Here is a 25,633-nt window from a genome sequence, read left to right as displayed (position 1 = left end):
AGGCTTCCTTCCTTACAAGGTTGTTGTGAGGATAAAATAGAAATGGGGACTGTTATGTACTGAAGTTCTCACCCTGGGCCAGCAGGGGGATACTGTAGATAGTTATGCAAATGAAGGATTGAAAGTGACATTCAGTGATTGGATAGTTTTAGAAAGTTGCAACAGTTACGTTGTTCTGGAGCTCTATATAAGCAGGCTGACTGAGCTCTTCAGTTCAGTTCTATTCTGGCCTCTGAATAAACAAGAGCTGTTGAAGAATCGCTTTGTTGTCTGATATGTTCGCCCACAACTTAACAGGGACCACGTAGACTGACCTTAGCTTCTTACAAGAGCATAAAGATCTAATCACTTCCCAAATGCCAAGATGATTAAATTAGCCTTCCCCACCCTGCTGCCTGCCAAATGTTTTAAGACTACAACTCCCATTGGCCCTATAGCACGGGGAGTTATAGTTCAGAACATCTGGAGGGCAACAGGTTGGGGAAGGTTGCTGGGTTTAGCGAATGTATCCAGTCAAATTCTAATGATTTGTTCAGTTGGCGAACGTTAGCAAAACACCAGTCCTTCTTGGCAAACTTTACAACTTAAATATTTTCATTAGCTCTTGGTACTGAATGCTGAAGGGTTTGTTTTAATGGGTGGAGTTAAAGGCAGATATTTAGCACACGGTTTATGCCAAAGTTGAACCTTGCACAAATTAATCAGCAGTTAAATTCTTCCCAGCTTCTATGGATTACACTACTATGGATTATTTTATAGTACAACTCCATGTCAGTTTTCGTAACTGAGATGGAACATGCAAAATAAGCAACCAGATGCAATGGAAAGCAATGCTCTCGTATCTTTAGGTCAGAAGTGACTGATATTGCTTTCCTTACAACAAACTGCTTAAGAAATATACAATTGCTTAAGTTTTATGCAAGAATCTGGGGTCATTAGGTTAAAAATGACGAAAGAGGCATCATTTTCATAGGTACATCATCAAAAAAAGAGGAAATGTGTCATCAAAAAGAAGCGTTGTAAAAAGATCCACAGTCAATGGTTTATTCATAAAATGCTTAAAAGGCCCAGGTAATACTGAAGAAAATTCAGACTATGTCAAAGAGTTGTTATGACATATTGCTGGGAGCACTATAAAAACCTTCCAGCAAAGGAAAAAAAGTCTAGTCCTTGTCAGCCTGTGAGCACGTGGGGATAAAAATAGTAAAAAATAAGAGCTGGCAATTCACCAAATTTCGGAGAAAAGGGAACTGTAATACTACTTGACAGCATCTAAAATGTACATGGCTGGGACATGTTCTGTTGAGTATGCGTATGAGAGCATGAGCTGTATAAGGTTGGGAAACTTGTGGCTCTCCAGATTATTTTTGATTCCAACTGCCATTGGCCCAGGTCAGGAATGATGGGAGTTGGAGTCCAAAAAACACCTGAATACCCACAGATTCCCAATCCCTGGGTTATAGAGTAGCATGGAAAATTAGGTAATAAATACTCAATGGCCAGCTCTACTGATTTTAGTGGAACTAGCTATCAGGTAAGCATATATCAGATTACAACTATATTGGGTATAGATCATTTTGGTCAAACTTTTGAAAAGGTATTCTAAGTTCTTTAACAATGAGACATCTTTTTGCTTTACTGTTTTGTTAGTTTTTAAATAGAGGACATTGGCAGGTCCAAACTGCAATCTTGCCAGCTTCTTTTGAGTAACGCAGTGAGTCTTGCGTCTGAGTAAACATGTCGTAAAAGAATTTGCATGCTCAAGAGAGATTCATGTAGAAGGTAGTATGCAAAGGAAGGTCTGGTGTTTTTTTTAAAATGTATTTTTATTAAAGGTTTTCTTGGTTTACAAAAGTATGTGCAATGTCTTCCCCCCCCCCCCCCGTAACATTTTTTTACAGATCTGTTTCATTTGTTGAGACATTAGGAAGAAAAGTGGGGAAGAGGTGGGGTGGGGTCAGGTGGCGATGTTTCTGTTTTACTTACGGTAATATATGTGGGGTTTTGTGTCAGCATCGCTTGTGCAGGTTCTCTGCTATTAACTTGTGGTTTCTTTGGTGGTGAGAGAGGTTGGGGTTGGCCTAGGGTGTGGTTGTTTGTTTGTGGTTGGCTGTGGTAGTCTTTGTTTTCAGGTGTGAGTTTGGTGGGTGGGTGTTTTGGATCAGGTTAGCCATATTGATTTGTATGTTGTTGGTGGATTTTTGTCATTGTCTTGTTGGGCTGTGTATGTGATAAAGGAGAGCCACACTGAAGGCGTCTTTTTCTATTTGTCCCTGTGTCAGTTTCAGTTTATTGGTTAATTTTTCTAGTGAGGCTGTTTCCCATACTATTTGGTACCATTGGGCCATGCTTACTCCTGACAGGTCTATCCAGTGTCTGGTTATGATGTTTTCTGGCTGCTGGAAGTAGGTGGTTGATGCAGGAGGTTGATGCAGGAGGTGAAAGGGGTGAAAGGGGCATTGGGGTCAACAGACAGACACACCATGGGAGAAATGGAAAAAGTGAGTCACATGGAAAAAAACTATGTTTGAAAAAGCTTCTGGTTGCACAAGAAAACCCTTAAACCTGTCAGTTTCCATTCTAAGTGTCTTTTAATAGCTCAGGGTGCCGCCTAACATCAACCCCCTCACCCCATGGTCAAATAAGTCTTGGACCAAATTTGTTGTCTCTTTAAAGCAGATGCACCTTTAACCAGACATGGAGCTTGTCCAAACTTTTGCTTGCCCCATGCCTAAAAAGCATGGGTCTGAGTGGTTTTCTGCTTGCCCCGTGCTTTCCAGGTATGGGTCCAAGCGGTTGTGCCTTTGTCCTGCCGCTTTCCCTCAGAAAACCTGCTCTTTAGCACTAAATCAGAAAAAATGTCAATCCAGATCGACATTTGCTCCAATTCAGTGGTAAAGACTGGGTTTTCCCCTGGGGAAAGCAGAAATGTGGATGAGCCCTAAGTACGAACAACTAACTTCTGCCAGTTTCTTCAGTCAGCTTGAGCTTAGTTCATACTGATGGTTGTGCAGTGGTTAAATGTATAGCCTAGGAGTGGGGAACCTGTGTCCCTACAGAATATTAGAGATGAAGGAGAAAATCACTTCTGTTCACATCTAAAGGCAAATCTACCTCATTTGCACTTTTTGAAACAATACACAAACAATACACAGACATATTTCAAAATCTGCACTTTTCCAGATTTTTCAGTGCAGTTCTCCAGGCAAATAATGTGTACAAAAATGCATATACTAGGGTAGAGGGTGCATAATAATGCATATATTAGTGAAGGCAACTTTTTAAAATGCATTACATTAGGAAAGATCGCTTTACAAAAATGTGTTTATTAGAAGACATGAGCACTAAAATGCTGATGAATCTTCATTACAATTTTTAAAAACCCCTCAAATTTATGTGGAAATGTGGAGGACTGAATTTAAGATTAGACAAATGAGAAGTTGAGAGAAAACAAAATTGAAAGATTTGCTGCTCATTCCTGGACTGCAACTCCTGGCCATTATTCTAGTGCCTTTTATCAGCTTTAGCAAGTGTGACAGCTGCAACCATTCATAGACAGGGATAGCTTTAGCACAATAGGCCAGGCATTGGTGACCAATCCTAGATTATTGCAAGGCACTCTGTGCGGAGCTTCTCTTACCATTGGTCTAGAAACAACAGCTAGTTCAGAATGCTGCAGCACAAGTGTTGACAGGAATGAGATCCTATCAGTGTAGTACAGCTTTGCTCAAAGAATTGCAGGGGCTGCTGATTTGCTACCAGACCAAGTTCAAGGTTTTATAGTTAATATATAAAACCCTTAACATCTTGGGATTAGTTTACTTGAACTATCCCCTTGTCCCCTACATGCCTATTTGACCACTTAGATCTGTGGAACTTGTACTTTATGTGTGCTCTATCGACCCGAGGGGGTCAATATTTTAATGTGTCAGTATCAACATTGGCCAGGCACCCTTGCCTGTTTTAGACGCCTCTTAAAAATTTGTTTATTTCAGAGCCAGCATATATACTTGTTTTTTTGAATTTAGCTGATTTGATGTCTGTGTTGTTGATAACTACTTTGTAGTAGTTTATGTACACTACTTAGAGGTGTTTTTTTATATTAAGTGGTTTATGTTGTTGTTGTTGTTTAGTCGTGTCCGACTCTTCGTGACCCCATGGACCACAGCACGCCAGGCACTTCTGTCTTCCACTGCCTCCTGCAGTTTGGTCAAACTCATGCTGGTAGCTTCGAGAACACTGTCCAACCATCTCATCGTCTGCTGTCTCCTTCTCCTTGTGCCCTCCATCTTTCCCAACATCAGGGTCTTTTCCAGGGAGTCTTCTCTTTTCATGAAGTGGCCAAAGTATTGTAGCCTCAACTTGAGAATCTGTCTTTCCAGTGAGCACTCAGGGCTGATTTCCTTAAGAATGGAGAGGTCTGATCTTCTTGTAGTCTATGGGACTCTCAGGAGTCTCCTCCAGCACTATAATTCAAAAGCATCAATTCTTTAGCGATCAGCCTTCTTTATGGTCCAGCTCTCACTTCCATACATCACTACTGGGAAAACCATAGCTTTAACTATACGGACCCTTGTTGGCAAGGTGATGTCTCTGCTTTTTAAGATGCTGTCTATACTGGTTTATAGCTTTTCCTAAATCAATAAATGCTGTCAGAGGCTAGTGGGAGGTGGTGTTCAACAACATCTGGAGTGCCATGAGTTACAAATCTCTGGTAGAGCCTATAGGCTTCCGCTGTGTGTCAATATATGCTGAAAAAAATGGAAACGTTCCCCTCTGCACTCTGTCAATGTGAGTTTGGGGATGAGTGATCATTCATGCCACCTCTCCCTCATGTCATTTGCAGTTTGATGCCACCAAGCTTGACCCTGACATTTATTGCTCCATATCAATCTCTTATCTCATTAACTCTGTCTTCAAGCCATTACCAAGTATGGTGGCTGACGTGATAACCCCCAAGAGCACAGCTCATTCAGTTCCTTGATTAACCAGGAAGACATGATCATGACTTGAATGAAGGTGGCAGAAAACATCGGGTGAATTTGAACAAACACAAGAGCCCATATCTGAGCTTACTCTGACTGTGTACACACTATACCTTTAAAGCACATCCAAAGCACTTTCCCCCTCTCAAAGAATTATGGGCAGTGTAGTTTGCAAAGGAATGCTGGGAATTGGAACTCCCATATGAGTAAACTACAGTTCCCAGAAGTCCTTGAGGGGTGTGTGTGTTTCAAACAATATAGTAGGGTATACAGTAGTTGCTTCCTCTGTGGCAGTGGCAGTTAGCAAAGAAACAATACTCACCATTCGTATCCATGCAGTGCTATTCAGTGTGCCTTTCTTGGCCTACCCCATTCTGAGTAGTGGGATAATGTGGACGATCCATCAGTGGCAAAGTGAGTCTTCTTTACTAGTATAAAGCTGTCCACATCCTTCTTGGTTCAGCTGGGTCACCAGGAGGGCTTTTGCCCAGCTTAGGCTGTTAAAATAGCTGTTAACAGTTTCAGGGAAACGCAGATCTCACCATGGTGACACACATGGAGGTTACATTAAAACTGGATTACTATACTCTGTGGACCTTCCTTTGAAAAATATCCAGAAACTTCAGCTGGTTCAAAACTCAGCAGCTAAACCTTTGGTCACAGTCAGTTTTGAGGAGCATGTATATCCCCTTTTACATCACATTCTTTGTCTAATGGTCTATTTCCGGGTCCAGTCAAAGTTCTGCTTAGGACTTTAAAATCCTTTAACTGCTTAACGGATCCTAAGATCAAATCCTTTGACATAAACTTGCCTACTCTCTGCGATCAACCAGGGAGGTCCCTCTTGTTTCCTTCTATAGAGAGATATGGGGGTAGTCAGCTATTTTTTTACTCAAAGTAGACCCACTGAAATTAATGAAGTTAGGTCCATTAATTTCAGTAGGTCCACTGTGCATTAAACTTAGTTGAATACCACCCAGCCTCAATTTCTGTCACTAATTTTGAAAAGCATCTCTTGTTGATATGTCTCTATTCAGAGAACACGACAGGGAGATTTGCCTGTCATTTTCCAATAAGCTCATGATTAGAAATCTCAGGCCTTGTCTCTGTTGCTATGTTGAAGGTCAGCTACAATGCAACAAAAGGAATTCACACCTGCCATATGATAAGAGACCAGCTATGAGACCTGCTATTATCCTTCCTTTCCCAGAACCCAAGCACTGTCCCAAGAATAATCAGAGTTATGCAATATCATCCATTTAATTGTTCCAGTCCTCAAACAAGCCAACAATGGCCAAAATGAACCCACTCGTGTCAAAATGGGTGTTACCAAAGTGTAAAAGTGGGTGTGGTCAATTTCATATTTTTTTTCAGAGCAAGGAAAACATTCAGGGGATGACAAAAATAACCTTTTGGCTTCACAAAATCATAGTAGAAGACCCATGGGAGTGATCTGTTTCAATAATTCTTGGGTTGTATTCAACTAGGTTTAACTGAGAGAAGATCTATTAAAAGTAATGAAACTAAATTAGCCATGTCCATTACTTTCAATGGGTCTGCTTTGAGTAAGACTAGCACTGGATACATTACTGTTTAAAAAATTATGAAATTTGGAGGGAGAGACAAAAAAAAAGACAACTTTTGGTATCACAGTGGGGTGTGAGAGCAATAACTCTGTGTTTGTGTGTGTGTGTGTGTGTGAATGAAATACGTAAAAATTAAATGGACAAATGGACAAATTTGGAGGGTCTTGAACTTTTTAACGGGATCTGTGGGAGCAACAATAATTTTTACAAAAAAATATTTTCTAAAAAGTAACCATTTGGGGAGCTGGATGTGACCTCTCTTTGACCTAAAGTTTGCTGAAAGTAGGGCGCTTCATACAATTTTGGAGTTCTTTTCTGTGTCTCAAGGTCTTTCCTTCCCAAGGTCTTTCCTATATCCCAGAGCTGCATCTGCTGAAATGTGCTTTTTTACACAACAAAGGTATTAGAGCCTTGTCCTCTTTTTCACCTGGGCCAACTAATTCTACTAGCTTAAATAGGCAGCCTCCAGTGTGAGGTATAGTTCCTAACTGGTATCTGTGAGGAGTGGTTTTACAGTGCTTCCAAAAGATACAGAGGGTCATGTTCAGGCAAGTCACTAGGGGAAGGGAGTTCTCCACTGAGACAGCTGCTGAGAATACGATTTATTGTCTGAACTTGGCAGAAGCGTGATAGATGCAAGACAGTACTTGGTTCATCTTACAGATCATAACTGTAGCCCTGTTCACACATCTATGTCGATTTCCTGATAATGCATAAGGCTGGGGTTCCTAAATTGTGGTGGTCCACAAACTTCATGCAGGTGGCTTGCAGTATACCCATGTTAAATATTCATTGTGATGTTTAACTCCATTTTATTGCTTCATTTTTTTTTATATTGCATGTTCTTGAGTAACAATTTGAATTATATGGAAGTGCAAATAGTGAATACAATACAAGAAATAAAAGCAACAATAAAAGGACAATAAAAACCAGACAACATCACACATTACATTTGCTACAACAAACAGAAAAATCACTTAGTGGTCCGGCAAGACCGTCAGCAATTTTCAAGTGGGGGGAGGGGACTTTGGGAGAGGACCACTGAAATAGGATATTCATGTGAAAGAGAACAGAGCTGCTTTAATGCATTGCACACGATGCCTACTGATATGCTTTCTTGTATGCAACTATTAAAGAGCAGAGTCCTTGCCCCCCCCTTTTTCATCCAGTCACCCTAATCATGGTCTTGTGCAGTGCCTTTTTGCTAGAAAAAAAGGTGCCAATAATCACCAGGTTCATGGCAATCTGCATGGACGTAGCTGTGCGGGGGGGAGGAGGGTAACTGCCCCCACCAATCAAGTAAATAAAAAAAAATATTTATCTGACCAATTACCTCATAGAGAACTCAGTCCTGCCCCCTAACATAAAGCCTGCCCCCCCAAAATAAATACTGACTACGCCCATGGTGATCCGCCACTCTTTTCACAGGTGAACCACTGTGTGTGCGTGGGACCATGGAAGCCACATCTAGCCCCACCCCTGCGCTCTAGGCTTCTTTTTCCGTCCTTCCATGCCCACCTAAAGCTCTGGGCCCCACCTACTGCCACAGCTTAAAATGGTGGGAAGGCAATGTGTAAGCGTGACAGTCAGGTGCCTGTATTGAGTCAGGTGCCTCCCAAGCCCTGCCCTGTTGCAGCCATCGAAAGAAAAAATTGTGCTGGTACCACATACAGTCATACCTTGGGTTACAGACGCTTCAGGTTACATTTTTTTGGGTTACGGACCACCAAAACTCAGAAGTACCAGAACGGGTTACTTCTGGGTTTCGGCGGTCACGCATGCGCAGAAGCGCTAAATTGCGCTTTGCGCATGTGCATGTGCGCAGCTGTGGGCTGTGAACGCTGCGGGTTGCGAACGTGCATCCTGCACAGATCACGTTTGCAACCCGAGCGTCCACTGCACTATTGAAGACCACCTGGAAAAAAGCTCTGATTTTGTGTCATAGCTCCTCAAAACGTAATGTTCACACTTTCCCACTGTGAAGAATGGTCAAGTCATCAATCTACCTCCCTGGCCAGCAACTCATTTTAGCAGGTTCCTTTTTTAATTGAGCAAAGCTGAAGGACCAAAAAAGGATGGCCTAGAAGGTCACATCCCATTCCCCTATCACAGAGCTATCCAATGAGTCACTGAAGACAGAATGCTAAGACTCCTCTGGCTTCAACAGGTGAAGCAATTCTCCATCATACCAGGGGGCACTTCACCTGTTAACTTTTCAGTCTGTCATGCATGAGTCCTGCTAGGAAAAAATAGAGGTACAATTCCCAGAGTCCCCCTGGGAAGTGGGACTGATTGTTAAACCACTTTGGGAATTGTAGCTCTGTGAGGGGAATGGGGTCTGCTAATAACTCTCAGCACCCTAGTTCCCAGGATTATTTGGGGAAAGCTATGACGCGGGTGGCGCTGTGGTCTAAACCACAGAGCCTAGGGCTTGCTGATCAGAAGGTTGGCGGTTTGAATCCCCACGACAGGGTGAGCTCTTGTCGCTTGGTCCCTGCTCCTGCCAACCTAGCAGTCTGAAAGCACATCAAAGTGCAAGTAGATAAATAGATACCGCTCTGGCGGGAAGGTAAATGGCGTTTCCGTGCGCTGCTCTGGTTCGCCAGAAGCGGCTTAGTCATGCTGGCTACATGACCTGTCTGTGGACAAATGCCAGCTCCTCGGCCTATAGAGCGAGATGAGCGCTGCAACCCCAAAGTCATCCACGACTGGACCTAACGGTCAGGGGTACCTTTACCTTTTTGATTGTTAAACCAGTACAGTAATACTTTACATATATGTTTTTGTTATGGCCATAATTACTCCAGATTTAACCGCCTTTCATCAAGGTTATTGCTCTTACCATTATCCAGATACCTTTTTATTGACCTCACAATCAGGGTGATAGAAAGATTGGAGTTTTAGCCCATTGATCCCCATACAGGTTGACTGCTGCATAATAAGATCACACCCTTGAACTCTGCATTATGATGCCATGTTATTGTGCCATACATAGTTCTCTCCATCAGCCTGGCTGGGACCAACTGCCATTTGACTCCTCCCGTCCCAGAACTGTCTTTCCACTGGGGCCATTATGTAACAATTTACGCATTTATTTATTTACTGTACTTTACTTGTTTAACCTACTGTCTTTCTGCTGGTGCCCTTCAGGTGGTCTGTCATTCAAAATAATGACATACAATCTAATAGATGGGATTCAAAAAGAAAAAGGGTCAGGAGGGAAGAGGATAATAAGCAAATTCAGGTACCAACTCTTCTTCTTACTTATTTTCCTCTTCCCATCTCTTTTATTCTAGTTCTAATATATTTTCCACCATTATGGCAGATCATTCATTCTGTTCTTGGCACAGTGTTTTGGGGTATTTGAAGGGGGCAATACTAAATAGCCTCCTCCTAACTTCTAATAAGATGTGTCTACAGCATGCACTGAAACAGGAGTAAACAAAACAAACTTGTTTTTAAGGAGTAAATTTATCTGTGTTGATTCATGTAATGGCATATTGTACTGGTTTTAAAATCAAGGGATGGGCCTCAAGCTTCAATGAGGTTTGAGTGCCAGATGGCGATTGCTATGATAAGTGGTTTTAAACTCTATAAAATCCCTAGACTTGGTTCAAGTTAAACCCTCCTTCAGATTAAATCACCCAGACTATTAAGGGGTTTGAAGCTTTGTGAAATCGTCCCAATTTATGTATAGCACCATCTCTCTCTGTACTCTGTCTCTGCACAGAGAACAAGTCCCTGCCCCAAGCAGCTTACAAGTAAAAAAAAATGATACAGGTTAGGGAACAGAGGAAGAAGAAGAAAATGAAGGCTGTAGTTAAAATTGTAGGAATTTTTTTTCAATTTTTCATGTATTTAGGCTTAAACTCCCTAAGAGGCCTCTTCAGCGAATACAGTTGGTTCTTACTTCTGACATAGGATTGCAGATAAAAGTGGGCCTGGAGATGAAGGATCCTTCAGCAAAGGAGGATGTTTCCTAATCTGTCCAGACATGATTTAGGCCAGGCATAGGCAAATTCTGCCCTTCAGATGTTTTGGGATTACAACTCCCATCATCCCTAGCTAACAGGACCAGTGGTCAGGGATGATGGGAGTTGTAGTCCCAAAACATCTGGAGGGCCAAGTTTGCCTATGCCTGATTTCTGCACTTAATTCCCTTTTAGGGCCACTACGCTCCGTGTGAGCTCTCCTCCTCCACATCCAGAATAGAGAAGGCATCCTCCCCCCCCCCCCCCCCCACAATTTCTTTTCTTCTCGCGCTTCATTATCATGTTTGCCTTTTAACATATCATCACCCTTCTGTCGCCGTCGTCATGTTATTTTTATTATTATGTATGGCAGTCATGCCATGACCCGGCTGTCGTCGTCCGCTTCTGCTGTTTCGTGCGGCGAGCGGTCGGCGCGAGCCTCTCAGGCGCAAATTCCCCTCAGTGGGGACAAGGCCGCGCGCCGCCGCCGCCGCCTTGACCTCAACCGCCACGTTTCCCCGTCCTGGCGAGGCGGAGCCGCCTCAGCTCGGGCCCGCCCGCCGCTCCACCCGAAGGCGGAGCTTCTCCGCTTCGCCCGCCCGCCGCTTTCTCTTGTCCTCGTAGCCGGGTTACATGGCAAGCAGCCGCGGCGGGAGCAGGGCTTCTGTCGTTGGCGCCGAGACCCTTCCGCCAAGGCCCGGCGGCGGAGCTCCGAGGCTTCTCTCTCCTTTCTCCATGAGCCTGGGCAGCCCCGTGAGTTGCGGGGAAGCGGCGGGCGGTGGGTCGGGCATGGGAGGCGGAGACGGAGGGCCGAGAGCAGCGGTCTCGCTCCCGCCGCCACTGCACAAAGGCGCTTTGTTCTGGCGCCTCCCGCGCGCCCTGCCGCCGGGGCCTCTGCCCGGCGGGGGAAGCCCGGCCAGGCCTTCCGCAGTGCGGCGGAGCCTCCCCGGCGCCCGGCGCTCCGTGCCCAGGGAAGACCGGAGGGTTGAGGGTGGGAAAGAGAGAAGAGAAACCCTGGGGCCGGTTGGTGGCGGCCCTTCCCGCCTCTGAGAAGCGAGCTGGAGGAGGAGGAGGCGGCGGCTTCGGGGAAAGGGCAAAAGCCCCGCCGTCTCCCGTTTCCTCGCCCCAAGCCCGGGACAATGGAGGCCGGCGAGGGGAGACGTGCTTCGGGGGCGGCGGGCGGTCCCGCGGGGCGGCCATTCCCGCCGCCCCCACCAGGCCTCGATCCCAGGCACGCGTTGCTTTTTGCTACTCGCGCCCCGCAGAGTTCGGCGGGACTTTCTCCCTCGGTCCCCGTCTTCTTGCTCGAGAGGAGGCGGCGGGCGGGTTTCCGAGGACGCGAAGGCCCGGGTGGCATTGAGCAGTAGATCCCCGCGAAGGGGCCTCTCTCTCCTCCTCGGATCCGCGATCATAACCCTCCAGCGTGGGTTTAACGCGCGAACGGATCTTACTTCCGTATATATATATTAAAAAAAAGCCGCATAGGGTTGCGTTGCGACCCTGGGCATGCTTTGCTTGGGAATGGGCGAGGCTTACTTCCGAGTAAACACTGCCTGGCCGACCTTTTTTGTTTGTTTTTAAAGTGGACGGAAAAGGGGTTTTCTGATCACCACGAGGGCGGATCAGTGACGCGTTCGCGGATTTCTTCATCTCTGGAGTGGGAAGGATGCGTTAGGCGGGTGTCGCCTGACGTGGAAGTCTCCGTTGCGAAACAAAATGTTCTGCCCAAAAGGGGCCTGTCCCCGTCTGCTCTTTTCCCCCTTCCCCCGGTGGCCACCAGGCACTGCGGCACTTGGCGGCTTCCCTCTCGCCCTTCGGACACTCTTCATTCATTTCCCGGCTTCCATTCTCCTGCTCTGCGCCTTTAAAAGCAACTGCTGCAGTGTTTCTTTTCATCCAGAGGAACTAGAGAACCCGACTGCCCCCTTTCCCTTTTATCTTATGGGCACTTGCCTCCTCTATTTAAAAACTGCCCCAGGAAAGCAGCAACTTGTGGCGTGCAAATCAGTTGCGTTATAATAACGACGGAGGTTTTAAGGGGGGCCCTGCGGTTGAATGAAACTGTGGATTTTTTTCAGAACCTTTTCTTTCCCTCGTTCCCCCGCATCACCCCTTTGTGGCAACTGAAAGACATCTGAATGTAGATTTTTCTGTGAGTGGCATCCAAGACCTTGTTTAAAGTATCAGGCCCACCCAATTAGTAGAGGGTAATAGTTGTGTGTAACAGTGACATGGAGGAGGAAAATATCCATTGTGGCAAAGAGGCTGTGGCAGAAGGATTGTTAGGAGACAAAATAATTGCAGGCAAGTGAACTTTTTTTACCAGTGGTTTTCCAGGATTGCTACATGCAGGAGCTGTTCTGGTTCCCTGTCTCTTATTGGGAGGGCCCAGGATCACTTTCCAGTTTGTGTGGTTCAGTCAGAAGGAGCCCTGTATATAGCTTTTCTCTAGAAAGCACATAGAGGCATGAGAGTAGGTCCTACTAAGCTCTATTGGAAGTTTCTTTTTGAAGAAAATTATATTCTTTAATTTACAAGTAACTGCAGGGTACTGTTATGCATTTTTACTCAGAAGTACGTCCCAGCAATGGAACTTAGAAGCATGTGCAAAGGATTGTAGGCTAAATGAAAGAAAATGAGCCTTCATTTGGCCATACCAGAGGGGCCCATAATCTCAGATTAACTATTGAAACTTCATGGTGATAGTGCTGAAGGCAGTTTGGGGTGGCTAAAATCACTTGCCTTTAATCCAGGTTAATTACTTAATTATTTTCTAGCATAGAAAATGAAAAGGAGTGGGTTATATCAACATTCAAGCAGAAGTAGTAATTTCTATTATGTGCTACCATCTACTTTTTGTGAACTGTCTTATTTGCTGGTTGGTGGGGGTCTTTCCCCTCAGCAGTTCATTCTTGTAAAAACAGCAATAACTTTGGGAAGCAAATCAAGACAAGGATTAAACAGTATACAATTTTTAAAGGAGTGGTTTATTTAATGATGTGAATTACTGATCCCTTGTTTCTGGTGAGAAAGTGCTGTGCCTTCATATATTCATTTTGAGCATATGTAAGTTAACAATTTCGGAATGTGTGGAGACTCGGTGGGAGGTTTGAGGAAAAAGAGCTGCAGTTTCATGAGTTCTTATGATGACTCACTCCCTACAGTGTGCAACGTGGCTGAGATAAAAAAGAATCCACATAAGCACTTGTATAGTTACATATATGGAGATTGGACTTCTATCCCCTTGTATAACAGCTTTCTTTTAACACTTGCAGATTCTTACTTGTAATAAAAATAGGAGTTGCTATTATGACCTGATCATCAGTGAGTTGTGTAACTGTCATTACAAAATGCTAGCCTTACTAGGAGCTCTTATTGTGCAATTGACAAAAAATAGTGTAATGCACAATGGTGATCAGTGGAATGCAATATTCCTTGTAAAGGTAGGCTAGTATATTCTTTTTTAATGGGTATCTGTTTGAAAGGGTTATGTTGCCAACAGTATTGAGGTAGCAGTCTCCGTGCATGTGTTGCCACTAACAGAAAATCTATATTCAGAACCTAAATAACTGTACATTATTTTCTATGTAACTCATAGTTCTCTGGTAAACCAGGAACACTGTTGTGGGGCTGGTAGTTGGGTTCTGCATAATATTCCTATTATTCTAAAAAAGCCCAGCTAAGTAATTTTTGCTCCTTGAATACAATAAGGTACGATTACAGTGATCCGGGGGAAAAGACTCACTTGCCTTTTCTTTCTGTTTCAATCATGACATCGTGTAAAATTATTTTTCCTTCAGCACTTGTTGCACTACAGATGTTTTGTTGAGGGCCAGCTAGATGTGGAATAGAAGATTCTAATTCAGCTTCTAATTCTTGGCTTGGTGGTAAAACTTTCTGGGTGGCCCTTAAGCAAGTTAGTTTTTCAGCCTATTGTGCCTCTAAAGGTTATTGTAGGTGTAAATGAGGTGAAAATGGCAAAGCCCTACAGAAATGATTAATACTCTTACTTCCTGTAGAGTACTCTCCCCTCCTCTGTCATTTCAAGGAAGGCAGCTGTGACTGATCCTAAAACTTAGGGCTGATACTGATGTGTCATAAGAAGCTCTTGGCAATTTTGAATATTTGCATGTGGAAGATCCAGAAAGCTACTTTGAATATTTCATTATTATTATTATTATTATTATTATTGGTACTAATAATATGAATGGGCAGAAAAGTGTGCCTACTGAGTTAATTTTAATAGCATCCCTTTCTGTTTGAAGCATGCAACTGTGACTCAGAAGTGCCATTTTGATTTTCTGCCCTGTGGTCTTCTGACAAAGCACCATTCTGTATTTAATAGTTTAAATTTCAGCCACGACTTGAAAGATGACGAGCTCTAAGATTGTAGCCATAATTGCTTAACTGCTATGGGAAGCTGGGTGAAAAGCTGCAGAAAAGCTGAGAGCTGAAGCCTTAAGTTGTCACAAGCCTAAACCAAATGAATCATGGGTAGTTCTACAGAACTACAAGCCAATATCTTACTGGGCTCCTTTGGTTTTTCTGTTGATTACCTGCATAGCAATGGAAACAGGAATCAAGTTGTTTGTAAGCTAGGGACATGTTTCATCTTTATTATGAAAAAGTTGTAGCAAATATTTCCTTTCCTTCCAACACTGAGTGATCAGTTTTACTCTCGGTGATAGTTTGAACAAATTCTCATGCTATAAGCTACAGACTGTTGAGAGAGGGTTTCTCTTCTGTTGCCAAAAACAGTTTCAGCATTTCACTCTTGAGATAATTAAACATTTCTTTAAGTCTGCTATCCTCAGATGTATTTCTTCAAAGCACAGTCATACCTCGGGTTAAATATGCTTCAGGTTGAGCGTTTTCAGGTTACGCTCTGCGGCAACAAGGAAGTAACGGAACACGTTACTTCCGGGTTTCGCCGCATGCGCAGACACTCAAAATGATGTAATGCGTGGAAGTGGCAAACCCTGACCCGTGCACATGCAGTGCGCAGTCGCGGGTTGTGTTCTGCTCAGGATGCGAATGGGGCTCCGGAACAGATCCCGTTCGCATCCAGAGGTACCACTGTAATTTTGTAGGCCTCAAATGGACAGTGAGATCATTTCAAAATATGTACTTTGAGGACTGTAGCTGGATGCAGAAACTCTGGACGTAAAGAGAAATAGGCACCTACTTGATAATACTGAAACCCAATTTAAAGATTTCCAAAATAATATCATTTTTATATAAAGTGATTTCACTGGTTGAAGTAACAATCATCAAGCTAGGCTGTGAGAAGCTGTGTGTCTAACCTGAAAGGTTGATATACCTTAAAGTAGGGGCAGCCTTACTGCCCCCAAGAGGTTGCTGTGGCCCCTCAAATTTATCACTAAAAAAAAAAGATGTTTAAAACTGGTACTTTTGGTGTCCCACTGTAATGTCACAATGCCAAAAAAAAACCTTTGTGGCTCCATATTTTTTTAAAAAATATGTTAACTTTTAAAAATATTTGTGGTTTTTTTCCTGGCTATTCCCATAGGTTCCCAGCTGTGATGCTGTGGTGTTAATTTTTGTGTGGCCTCCCCCCATCCCAGCTTCCAAAATATGACCATTTTTACACTTTGGCCATGCACACTTCAACATACACAGAGGGTTGACCATGGGTCATTCTGGTCCTCAGCTCAAGGACATTTAGTCACCCCTGGCTTAAAGGGTGAACTTATTTGTGTAAGAGAATAATGGGGGGAGGGGTTAATATTTCACTCAAACACAACCCACTTAGTTTGAAATTTAGTAAAATAAATAAAAGTTCTTTCTAGCCACAGCAATACTTCCAAGTAATATGGCCTCTTCACATTAAATAGCTTATAGTTACTGTACTTTATCTCAATATTCTTATTTCCTGCAAGCTTCTGCCACCATATAGCAGCACTATAAATATCATAAAGGGTGTAAAATTTGCTCCATTCTAGGGTGAGACCACATAGATGTTTTAACCAAGATTCTATATTTTATGTTGGATACATCATAAAGCATATGGATACATAACTTAATGAATCAACAACAAATTGAAGAATTTGAATTTTTTTGCTTCTTGTACCCCATGTTTGGCCCGTACGGGCAGGGGTACCTTTACCTTACCCCATGTTTAGTTTTTCAGATTTATTTCCAGACTTTATTTTCAAGTATGAAATGCACCTCCATAGAGGCGCAAGTTTCCTTTAAGTACATGCACCACTTTGGTAGTTCAATAGCTTTTCTTAAACTTCCCTTTCAAAAACACACACCAGTGAGCTGAAGCCTCAACTCTAAGCTCTTACCAGATACAGTGGTACCTCTGGTTGTGGACGGGAACCGTTCTGGAGCTCCGGTTGGATCCCGAGGTTTTCACAACCAGAGGTGCTTGTTCTGTGCGTGCGCGCGGCGCAATAGAGCGCTTCTGTGCATGCACGCATGACGAAACCCAGAAAAATACTTCCGGGTTTGTTGCGTGCATATCCCGAAGGATACATAACGGGAGGTGCACGTAAGTAGAGATACCACTGTAGTTGAATATCAACTTGCTTGTAAAGAAGAAATTTGAGAACTTTACCAACTAAGAGCCTCTCTTTACTGTGTGTGGGGTGGAGAATTCTTGATGAACCAGAAGCAACTTGTTCATAAGGAGATGAGCCTTGCTTCTGGTTTCTCCAGTAGATCAAAAGATTCGTAATGCCTAGTTCTGCCCCTGTATTTTACATTCTGGTGCACAGCAAGCAATTATGAAAGAGTGCACTGTTAAACACTCTTTGTTTGAAAAGCATGTATGGTTTGGGAGTGCTGATATATGGCTTTTCTTTTTCTTTCTTTTTCTTCAGGTTTTCACAGAACAAGATGGATGGTAGCTTTGATTGTGATTGTGGTGAGCTGGAGCCACCTGATCATTAACTAACAGCCTCTTTTGTAAGCTGCCTCTTCCTTGACAAACTAAACAAAAGAAAAGAAGAAAGGAAGAGGAGAGAAAAGTGCTTATTTAACACCATAGAATGAAGCTGCTCAGGACCAGTCCAACACTGAATGTATCTGCACTGTGAGGAGGATGTTAATAGAAGCCTATTACGTGCATATTTATTCACATTTTCGTTAAATGCAGTTTAGCACAGTAGAGTGGAGTCTATAGTATGTCACTTCATTCCGTTTGATTTCCTTGTATTTCCTTTTAATGTCTGCGGATATGCTGCACCTTCCTTGAACTATGAATGCTGCAACCTCTCTATCTTTGCTCAAGTTCTAATTATAACGGGGATACAACGGGCCTGATTGGCAATGCAATGAGAGTGTCAGAAAACTATCGTGCATTCAACCTGAAATTTTTCTTCTCCTTTTCTGCAAGACCCTTCATATACCAGTGGAAGCATCTGTACATGTTTGCAGAAGCTTAGTAGTTTTTAAAGGAAAAAAAACAACACAAAAGAATTTCAACATAATGGCAGAGAAGTTTGAAAGCCTAATGAACATTCATGGTTTTGATGTAGGTTCTCGGTATATGGACTTGAAACCTCTGGGCTGTGGTGGCAATGGCTTAGTTTTTTCTGCTGTCGATAATGACTGTGACAAACGAGTGGCTGTCAAAAAAATTGTCCTGACAGATCCTCAGAGCGTTAAACATGCTCTGCGTGAGATCAAAATTATTAGAAGACTTGACCATGATAACATTGTCAAGGTGTTTGAAATCCTTGGTCCCAACGGAAGTCAACTGACAGATGATGTAGGCTCTCTTACAGAACTGAACTGTGTTTACATTGTTCAAGAATACATGGAGACAGATCTGGCTAACCTGCTAGAGCAGGGGCCATTACTGGAAGAACATGCCAGACTCTTCATGTACCAGCTGCTACGTGGGCTCAAATATATTCACTCTGCAAACGTTCTGCACAGAGATCTCAAGCCAGCTAACCTGTTCATTAATACTGAAGATTTGGTGCTGAAAATTGGTGACTTTGGCCTTGCACGGATCATGGATCCTCATTATTCTCACAAGGTACGTAAAGATGGGCAATACAATACAGGCATAAAATAAGAAACAAAAGATCCATCAGAATAAAACCAAAATAAAAGCCAGCAGCACCTTGGTGGTGCCAAAGATCTACAAATTTCCTACAAAGGAGCTGCTTGGAGAGGTTTACAAAGGGCTTTCAAACCTCTCCTTGCTGCTCTTTGGCCTTCCAGAGTTGAGAGGTGAAAATGAAATCACCCCAAATATGTTGCCCTGAGCTCCTCAGAGGAAGGGCAGGCTACAAATGTGATAAATCAAATGCAAGTAAAATTTCTCTTTCTGTAGGGCCATCTTTCCGAAGGATTGGTTACTAAATGGTACAGATCACCTCGCCTCTTGCTATCGCCCAACAACTATACTAAAGCCATTGATATGTGGGCTGCAGGTTGCATCTTTGCTGAAATGCTCACAGGAAAAACTCTCTTTGCAGGTTGGTGGAGAAGGATGGGTGCAAACCTGTCATTTTAAGTATAAGACCTCTGTGCGTTATATTGATGTAGCCAGTAAAACTTCAGTTTGGAAAAGCAAAGAGCTTATTGGAATCAAAGTGGCCAGTGCTTTTAATCCATTCATGAATGTTAGTGCCTAGAGGTGTGACATATTAACAGCTGTTTTGAAATCCATAGCAATTCCGTCTTGGAACATTTTAATAGCAAATAATTATATATCAACATGACCAACAGGTTAGTTGGTACCTGTTCGATACTACAGATTGAGAAATGTACAGAAAATGATGCAGATCTTTTTCATGATTTCATGTATTGTTTGAACTAATGACTGACAAGGAAATGTTGGAAAGGATGGTGTTTCTGTTTGCTTTGGGGGCATTTTAATTTGGAAAATGATAACTCACCACTAAGGTAGAGGAACCTGTTTTTAAGTCAAGAGTTAAACCTAATGGCCAACTAGAGTCTGTAACTAAATAATGGCAGGAAGAGGTAACTTTGATAGCTTTTTCTGGAGTTTGCATGGGAAACGTCTATTAACTCTTTCCAAGGGTAGGAAATGAGAGTCCTGTAAGTAGAGGCTGCAACAAAATGTTCCAGTTTGGGGTGTTGCTGTTCAGGATTCCAGGCATTCCACTGCTTCTTGCCCCCAAGTCAGTCAGCTATAGTTCTGTGGCGACTGAGCATGTTCAGCCCCCATTGGGCTGTTACTTAAGCCCCGCCCCCTCCAATGTATGTTGTACTACTTCTATACTTGGTATTCTTCTATGCCTGTGATGTGTGTGGGTACTGCTACTTTGACTACCTAACTAACTACACTCTCCCTCTGAAGCCTGGATTTAGTACATAGAGCATTATAAGGACTTTCTTAGCTGTGTTGATGAATAAATGGGTGTCTGGAACAGGGCTGATGTGCTTTTTGTCTTAACATTTAGGTGCCCATGAACTTGAACAGATGCAGCTGATTTTAGAATCAATTCCTGTTGTGCATGAGGAAGATCGTCAGGAACTTCTTAGCGTAATCCCAGTTTACATTAAAAATGATATGACTGAGCCACACAAACCTTTAACTCAGCTCCTCCCAGGCATTAGCCCTGAAGGTAATTTGGCTTCTTCTTTCCTCTCCCCCTTCTTTTTGTCATCAGAGAGCTGGTTTGGCAAGAGCGGCGTCTACATTTCAGGCTGTTAGTGCATGCCATGGACACTGCCTTCCACACATGTTGGGGGCAAGACAATCTCTGGTGAATAGTGGATTGAGTTGTTTTTGTGTGTCTTATTATACCAGTTTCTGAGTCCTCTTGGGAAAGGGTTGTGTTCTGTGGGAATATCATTTTTCCCCTTGAGCTGTCTGATTTGCTGAGTTAAACAGAAACTCAGTATTCCGTGGAGAATCAGACCAGGCAGTTCAAGGCTGAGAGCTTAGTCCCCTAGTGAATTGCACTGGTTGGGAAAAAATGTATAATCATGGTGGGTAGTAGAAACCGTTGATGGCTGTTACTGTGGACACTATGTATTTTGTCCAAACAAGTCCACAAAAGTGTATAATCTTAAGAAGCTTTTCTTGTGTTCCCTCTTGGGGAAGTACTAGTGATTTGTGCCCTAAAAGAGACAAAAGAGCTGTCCTTCATAAAGTTTACCTATGTAGCTGCTAGGATCTAACTCTTTGTTTTCATACTGAACCAGGTGCAAGTAGCTACAGTATTGACAAGCCTGGCATATTTACACCCAACCCACTTATTTCTGTTGTCTCTATCAGATTCATTGCTGCTTGTAGAAGTGAGCTAAAAACACTACAGTGCTTTCTTTTTGCAATCGTACAAATCATATAGTCTTCTACAAGCAGCAGAGTGGAGCAAATGAGGTTCCACAATGAGAGAAAGGCTGTAAAAAATAAGAAAACATCCTTCTGCATAGTACTGGCACTCTAATAATTTTTTCTGGCTACTAAATATTTGGTTCTAGCGCTCAGAAAATTGAAATAAGTAAGACCTGTCCACAAATAATGTAAGCATTGTTTTTGCATTTCATACTTTATCTTACTAGAGAATGATTAAAAAACAAACAAACAGTCAGCTATTCATTTTGCCCTCTTTAGCACTGGACTTCCTGGAACAAATACTGACGTTTAGTCCCATGGATCGATTGACAGCAGAAGAAGCTTTGTCCCATCCTTATATGAGTATTTACTCTTTTCCAACTGATGAGCCCATTTCAAGCCATCCTTTCCACATTGAGGACGAGGTGGACGATATTCTGCTCATGGACGAAAGTCACAGCCACATCTATAATTGGGAAAGGTAAACAGCTTCAAAATCATTCTGTTTGCATGTTGCAACTGTGCCTGAAACACCAGCTGATTTCTTCTTTTAACAGTGATGGAATGCTGTGAGGTGGGAGAAGCATTTCCATGAGGAGGAGGAAAGGGATCTTGTAGCATAAATTCTTCTCATTTTCCCCCCGCCCCCATAAATTAGATTAGAATTTTCTCCATTCTAATTATTATAATTAATTGCTACCATTTGCATGGTGTCCCAAACCACCTACCCCATTAGCTTCAGCTGACCAGCTAAGGGGATAAAAGTCCACGTGCACTGGGTGTTCTCTAGCTAGTTTTGCAACAGAATGATGGAATCTTGTACATTCCAATGCAAAATATGTATTGGGAAAATAATGTGACTTTCCAGAATAGTGGCATCTTTGTTAATGTACTTCCCCAAATACGTTGACTTCCATTTTATAACCAAGATGTGAATACCCCAATGGGGAGGAAACCTTGCTGTGAGCATTTAGTAAAATTAACATTGTTCTCACTGAAGCATGACAAATTCTTTATCATAAGAGTTTGCACTTTATAACTCTGATTGATGACACCAGCCAATATTTGGAACCATTATCTAAATGTGTAATTTTGAAAGAGTTCCAAACTGTTGCAGTTTCAGGTTAAAGCTAAATGCAGCAGTTAGAACAAAAAAACCATTTTTTAAAATATGATTGTTGGGAGTCAAGGTTCCTCTTCTCCCTTCTGCTAAGAAATCTGCAACTGAAATAGGACACTGAAATGTTAACATCACCTTAAATGAAGATGCAGTCCTTTCGCAAATTGTATGCTAAGGAATGAGTTCTGCTGTCACTGAGAAAAGCTTCAAAATTAAAGCTCTCTGAAGAGTGTGGGAAGTTGCCAGTTGACTTGCCATACCATTGAGTCTAAAATGAGTGGCTATTCATAGTTTTCATTGCTGTTATCTGTCTTGACTCTTCTGCACTATGTAAGCAAGTGGATGCCTGTAATTTACTAACATAAGCCGTTAATATTACAGATATCATGACAGTCAATTTTCAGACCATGACTGGCCTAGTCATAACAATTTTGAAGCTGATGAAGTTCAGCGTGATCCAAAGGCTCTTTCCGATGGGACTGATGAGGAAGAAGTACAAGTAGACCCTCGCAAATATTTGGATGGCGATCGTGAAAAGTATCTAGAGGATCCAGCGTTTGATACCCACTTTTCCACTGAGCCTTGCTGGCAGTATCCAGATCATCATGAAAACAAGTACTGCGATCTGGAATGTAGCCACACTTGTAATTACAAAATGAGGTCCTCTTCATACCTAGATAATTTGGTCTGGAGAGAGAGTGAAGTGAACCATTACTATGAGCCCAAGCTTATCATAGATCTTTCCAACTGGAAGGAGCAGAGCAAAGAGAAATCAGATAAAAAAGGCAAGTCAAAATGTGAAAGGAATGGATTGGTGAAAGCTCAGATAGCTCTTGAGGAAGCCTCGCAGCTTGCAGAAAAAGAGAAGGAGAAGAATCAAGGGTTTGATTTTGATTCGTTTATTGCAGGAACTATTCAGCTTAGTTTGCAGCACGAGTCAACTGATATTGACAAATTAAATGACTTGAATAGCTCAGTGTCCCACCTAGAGTCGAAAGGCATATCCAAGTCAGTAAGCAGAGAGAAGCAGGAGAAAGGAATGGCCAACTTGGCCCAATTGGAAGCTCTTTACCAAAATTCATGGGATGGGCAGCTTGTAAATGGTGGGGAGGAATGTTTCCTCATAGACCAGTTTTGTTGCGAAGTCAGAAAGGATGAGCAGATTGAGAAGGAGAATCCATACACCAGTTACCTGGACAGGTTTTTTAGCAAGAAGGAAGATGCTGAGATGCTAGAAACTGAGCCAGTAGAAGATGGGAAGCTTGGGGAGAAAGAAAGAGAGGGGAGCTTTTTAAGCAATAGTGGGGAATTTCTCTTTAACAAGCACCTTGAAGCGATAGGTATTCCTCAGTTTCACAGCCCCGTTGGGTCACCACTTAAATCCATACAGGCCACGCTAACGCCGTCTGCTATGAAATCATCTCCTCAGATTCCCCACAAAACATACAGCAGCATTCTGAAACACCTAAACTAAACGGCAGACATTTCTTTTTGTATTCATGAAATGTGTGTTCTTTTTTATTGTAAGTAATTTTTTTACTTGAAATCAGATAATGTTAACTTTGGTATGAATTTCCTTAGTTTTCTGTTTACCATTGTTTTTACAATCCAGAATTACTTTATTTACATGACAATTCTTTTTTTTAAAAACTGGCATGTCATTTGCACACAAAAGTAAAGAACAGAGCAAAACAATGCACATTGCAGGAGGAAACAAGAAGAAAATGCACTAAACCAAGTAGAAACACTCTTCAGTTTAAACAGTTCATGCTTTGCAGAGGAAAAATAAGAATCTTGCCTTGAAAATTACACAGTGAGACTATACATATTTGCATGAAAATATCTATTTTTCCCTGAAACATTTTCATTCATATGTATTTTAGAATTTTTCATACTGTACACATTTCTTAGACACATGATACCAGCAGCAACTGAAAAATAAATGCAGAATTTGGTACGCATGTGTTATCTACCTCAAGGTAACAGCAGTATGTGGCAAAACATTAACCACCCATAGTGCTTTTCATAATGCACTTCTATTTAGCCAACATTATTGTAGTAGGTGGTATGGAGAAATCATTCAATATTTATAAATATTCTGGTATGCCTTCTTTATAGTGGAAATGTTAATATGCAGCGTTTTATTTATTTTAGCAAATTATATTTTCTGTCATGATAGAAAGTAAAAAAAAAATTGAACTTGCTTTACAGATAAAGTTCTTGTTAGCACTGTGGTTTATTGCCTACATAGCTGAAATAGAGATGAAATAACATCCCCTTATTCTGAGGTGATCCATATGAGTTTTTAAAGAGATTTCACTTCAAGTAAGGCACTCACTGTGTATAGGAATTTGCAATTTGGAGGTGCTTGATCTCTCTACAAAGAAATTAGGAATTGTTTTATTATAAAATGCTCCTAGAAGTCTTAATTGTTTTAATTTTTTAAAAACAATTTTTGTAATGTTAGTTGTGTGCATGGAAGCAATTAAGGTACAACATTACTGTAGGTTGAAAGTTCTATATGGTCAGACATTTTGTTTTTACTGTATGTTTTTACTGAATGATGCCCTTTGTCTCATCCCCAAAGCAAGCATGAGTATAATTAGGTTAAATGTAGCATGTAGCATCTCGGTCTTCTGACAGTTTGTTTTGCCTTCTGGGTTTTTGTTGTTTTTGTTTTTGGGAAACTATGTATCATTGGCACCCCTGTTTTAAAGAGAAACAAATAAAAACATGGCCAGCAAAAATTATTCTTTTGTCTTGACATGGGAGTGCTTCAGATAGCCTTGAGTAATTGCAAGACATGAGCCTTAATCAGTTTCAAGCTTGTTCCCAGGTCTAGGAAATGACAATTGTGGCAGGGTAAGGAATTAAAATGGAAACATTTCCCCCTTGTGTGTGCTGTTTTTCATACAAAGCATTTCAGGCAAAGCATGCCATTTCCAGCATTGTCTGAAGGAGGAGAAAGCTCTGACCTTTCTACAGTGGTGCCCCGCAAGACGAATGCCTCGCAAGACGAAAAACCCGCTAGACGAAAGGGTTTTCCGTTTTGGAGGCGCTTCGCAAAACGAATTTCCTATGGGCTTGCTTCGCAAGACGAAAATGTCTTGCGAGTTCCTGCAGGGTTTCCCCCCTTTTTCTAAGCCGCTAAGCTGATAAGCCGCTAAAAACCGCTAATAGCGCTAATCCGCTAAGCCGTCAATGGGCTTGCTTCGCAAGACGAAAAAACCGCTAGACGAAGAGAATCGCGGAACGGATTCTTTTCGTCTTGCGAGGCACCACTGTACCTGTGGCGCTTTCATTCTAATCTTAAACCAAAAAAAATGACGGTATATTCAAAATTGGGATAGCTGTGTAATGCATAGCCACCTGCATTGCAAAAGCAAAATAACTGGAGACTTGTTTCATACAAGTAAAAAGTTATCCATCTTGCCATTACTTCATCTTTTATATTCAACGTGCTTGTGAAGTTGCATGGATTTTGCTCCAAAGCATCAGTGCAGGGAGTGGGTGTCCACCTTTTACAGCTATAATGAAACAGATGGATTGAAGGTACAGAGTTGTAAAACCTGTTAACAGTTCCCTATGGTATTTATGTAATGATTTTCCTTTCTAGTTTGTGTCTGATCAAGACGTTAGTAAAAGCAGATGATTTTTTATTTTTATTTCTTTGGGATCCGTGC

The 25,633-nt window shown here is 42.2% G+C and overlaps 1 protein-coding gene and 1 long non-coding RNA gene across 5 annotated transcripts in view; one reads left to right on the top strand and one right to left on the bottom strand.

Moving 5' to 3' along the window:
• Window positions 1-24,700, top strand: part of MAPK6 (mitogen-activated protein kinase 6) — a 36,617-nt gene extending 11,917 nt beyond the window's left edge. The window contains exons 1-6 of one of the 4 annotated variants that reach the window (XM_079953276.1): window positions 9,547-9,646; window positions 17,391-18,553; window positions 18,854-18,998; window positions 19,950-20,114; window positions 21,110-21,311; window positions 22,332-24,700. In XM_079953276.1, coding sequence (XP_079809402.1) covers window positions 17,999-18,553; window positions 18,854-18,998; window positions 19,950-20,114; window positions 21,110-21,311; window positions 22,332-23,424 — 2,160 coding nt within the window. In that variant the 5' untranslated portion in view covers window positions 9,547-9,646; window positions 17,391-17,998 and the 3' untranslated portion in view covers window positions 23,425-24,700. Of the gene's footprint in view, window positions 1-9,546; window positions 9,647-9,675; window positions 9,816-11,005; window positions 11,296-17,390; window positions 18,554-18,853; window positions 18,999-19,949; window positions 20,115-21,109; window positions 21,312-22,331 lie in introns of those variants that run through there. The other 3 variants (XM_079953274.1, XM_079953273.1, XM_079953275.1) reach the window with 3 other exon arrangements.
• On the bottom strand, window positions 24,621-25,358 carry LOC307203039. The gene is made up of 2 exons (XR_013833093.1): window positions 25,230-25,358; window positions 24,621-24,925 (listed from the first exon to the last, which is right to left on the bottom strand). It is a non-coding gene; the product is annotated as an uncharacterized lncRNA (long non-coding RNA).
• Between the last annotated feature and the right edge of the window lie 275 nt (window positions 25,359-25,633).

This window comes from Podarcis cretensis (assembly GCF_951804945.1).
Source record: "Podarcis cretensis genome assembly, chromosome: 14".
Lineage (NCBI taxonomy): Eukaryota > Metazoa > Chordata > Lepidosauria > Squamata > Lacertidae > Podarcis > Podarcis cretensis.
The sequence above is the reverse complement of the archived record's forward strand: the minus strand, read 5'-3'. Positions and strand labels throughout refer to the sequence as shown.